The 2916-nt window shown below is 48.5% G+C and overlaps 1 protein-coding gene across 1 annotated transcript; it reads left to right on the forward strand.

The window, feature by feature from the left end:
* The first annotated feature begins 920 nt into the window (after positions 1–920).
* Positions 921–2427, forward strand: LOC115897716 (interferon regulatory factor 9). The gene has a single exon (XM_030931602.1). The coding sequence runs from the start codon at positions 938–940 to the stop codon at positions 2114–2116; it is 1179 nt and encodes a 392-aa protein (XP_030787462.1). The 5' UTR covers positions 921–937; the 3' UTR covers positions 2117–2427.
* The last annotated feature ends 489 nt before the right edge of the window (positions 2428–2916 follow it).

Raw genomic sequence — 2916 nt, forward strand, 5'->3', positions numbered from 1 at the left:
GGGTATAACAAGGCAGAGCCAACCTCTTTCCCATCATGGTCTGAACTAGTTTGTGAAGTTTCTTTGGGATCCCCTCAAGAGGGTGGGGTCCATTCAGTTGGTTGGGTGTTTGGATCTGTGCTCCCACCAAATCTCATGTTGGGATGTAATTCCCACCTCCTGGTGGAAGTGTTTGGATGATGGGAGCATATTCCTCATGAAGGGCTTAGCCCATCCCCTTGGCGATGAGTGAGGGAGTTCTCACGAGAGCTGGTTGTTTAAAAGCTTGTGGCACCTTCCCCTACCCCTTGCTCCTGCTTTTGCCATGTGAAGTGCCTGCTCCTGCTTCGCTTCCCACCATGAGTAAAAGCTCCCTGCGGCCTCCTCAGAAGCTGAGCAGATGCTGGTGCCATGCTTCCTGTAAAGCCTGCAGAACCATGAGCCAATTAATACTCTTTTCTTTGTAAATAACCCAGTCTCAGGTATTTATTTATAGCAATGCGAGAACAGCCTAATATAGAAAATTGGTACCAACAGTAGGGTGACCCAAACCTTAATTCCTGAAGGATCTGGGCCATTTGTAGTCCTGACTGGATTGGGTTATTGTAGAGTAGGGACACAGATCCAAACCATATCAGGGGCCTTAGAATTTTATTTTTGGTTTACACTAGAAACAGTACATATAACATTTTCTAGTCAAAGGCAACAAAATTATAAATTAATAACAATCGGAAAACAAAAAGTTCCTTTCATCTGCAAATTTTAAAAAACTCTAAACAACTTAAGAGGTTTAAGGATTAAAAAAATACAAACAAAATCTGCAGACTTTCTAGGAAAAAAATAACCAAGATGTGTCAGAACCTATGAAATACAGCTAAAGTCACATTCAGAGGAAAATAAATAACCTTAAAAAGATTTATAAAAATAAACATGAGAACAGTCTGGACAGCAACTCAGGATGGCATCAGGCAGGGCACGCTGTACCCGAAAACTCCGGAACTGGGTGGTGGAGCAAGTGGAGAGCGGGCAGTTCCCCGGAGTGTGCTGGGATGATACAGCTAAGACCATGTTCCGGATTCCCTGGAAGCATGCAGGCAAGCAGGACTTCCGAGAGGACCAGGATGCTGCCTTCTTCAAGGCCTGGGCAATATTTAAGGGAAAGTATAAGGAAGGGGACACAGGAGGCCCCGCTGTCTGGAAGACTCGCCTGCGCTGTGCACTCAACAAGAGTACTGAATTTGAGGAGGTTCCTAAGAGGGGCCGCATGGATGTTGCTGAGCCCTACAAGGTGTATCGGCTGCTGCCACCAGGAACCTTCTCTGGCCAGCCAGGGACTCAGAAATCACCATCAAAGCGACAGCACAGTTCTGTGTCCTCTGAGAGGAAGGAGGAAGCGGGTGCCATACAGAACTGCACACTCAGTCCTTCTGTGCTCCAGGACTCCCTCAATAATGAGGAGGAGGGGGCCAGTGGGGGAGCAGTCCATTCAGACATCGGGAGCAGCAGCAGCAGCAGCCCTGAGCCACAGGAAGGTACAGACACAACTGAGGCCCCCTTTCAAGGGGATCAGAGGTCCCTGGAGTTTCTGCTTCCTCCAGAGTCAGACTACTCACTGCTGCTCACCTTCATCTACAACGGACGTGTGGTGGGCGAGGCCCAGGTGCAAAGCCTGGATTGCCGCCTTGTGGCTGAGCCCTCAGGCTCTGAGAGCAGCATGGAGCAGGTGCTGTTCCCCAAGCCTGGCCCACTGGAGCCCACGCAGCGCCTGCTGAGCCAGCTTGAGAGGGGCATCCTGGTGGCCAGCAACCCCCGAGGCCTCTTCGTGCAGCGCCTTTGCCCCATTCCCATCTCCTGGAATGCACCCCAGGCTCCCCCTGGGCCAGGCCCGCATCTGCTGCCCAGCAACGAGTGCGTGGAGCTCTTCAGAACCGCCTACTTCTGCAGAGACTTGGTCAAGTACTTCCAGGGCCTAGGCCCCCCACCGAAGTTCCAGGTAACACTGAATTTCTGGGAAGAGAGCCGTGGCCCCAGCCATACTCCACAGAATCTTATCACAGTGAAGATGGAGCAGGCCTTTGCCCGATACTTGCTGGAGGAGACTCCAGAGCAGCAGGCAGCCATTCTGTCCCTGGTGTAGAACGTGGGGTACCCATCTTCCACCTCACCTCTTTGTTCTTCCTGTCTCCTTTGAAATAGACTCATTCTTCACACGATTGACCTGTCCTCTTTGTGATAATTCTCAATAGTTGTCTGTGATAACTGTATCCTGAAAATCCTCGCACACACTGGCTGGTGGAGCACTCAAGGCTAATTTTTTATCCTTTTTTTTTTTTTTTTTTAATTTTGACATATACACCCTCTTTCATCTGTAAGGGACTGGGAAATTCCAAATGGTGTGAACCCAGGGGGCATCTCCCTCTCCTTCTTCCCTGACTTCCCAACTCTAAATGAAAGAAAAAGGAACATATGAATTAGGCATCTGACTCAAAAGAAAACAGAAGAAATAAGTACAAATAAAAGCAATAAAATCAAACCTCTTTTCTCTATAAATACCTAGTCTCAGGTATTTCTTTATAGCAGTGCAAGATGGACTAATATGTTGTATAAGCTTCCCACTCCATCCTGTAGCTCAAGATATTGTCTAAGCTTCAATCACTTGACCCTTCTAGCCTCATATTTTGTGAGACTCCCCAGCATGCACACATAATTAAATACAATTTCCTCCTGTTGATCTGTTTTATGTTCATTTAATTCATAGCCCAGCCAAGGCACCAAGAAGGGTGGAGGGAAGCTGATTTTCGCTCCCCTACACTGTGCTGCGGATAGCCCCTTATTCAAAGTTGCACCCCTTTCTGGAATGGTGTGTCTCCACTAGCTGTTCAAAGCAGGAACAGAAGCCTGGACATCCCAGCCTAATGGGAAACAACAGGGAAGGGC

The sequence above is a fragment of the Rhinopithecus roxellana genome, chromosome 5, assembly GCF_007565055.1.
Source record: "Rhinopithecus roxellana isolate Shanxi Qingling chromosome 5, ASM756505v1, whole genome shotgun sequence".
NCBI classification, from domain to species: domain Eukaryota; kingdom Metazoa; phylum Chordata; class Mammalia; order Primates; family Cercopithecidae; genus Rhinopithecus; species Rhinopithecus roxellana.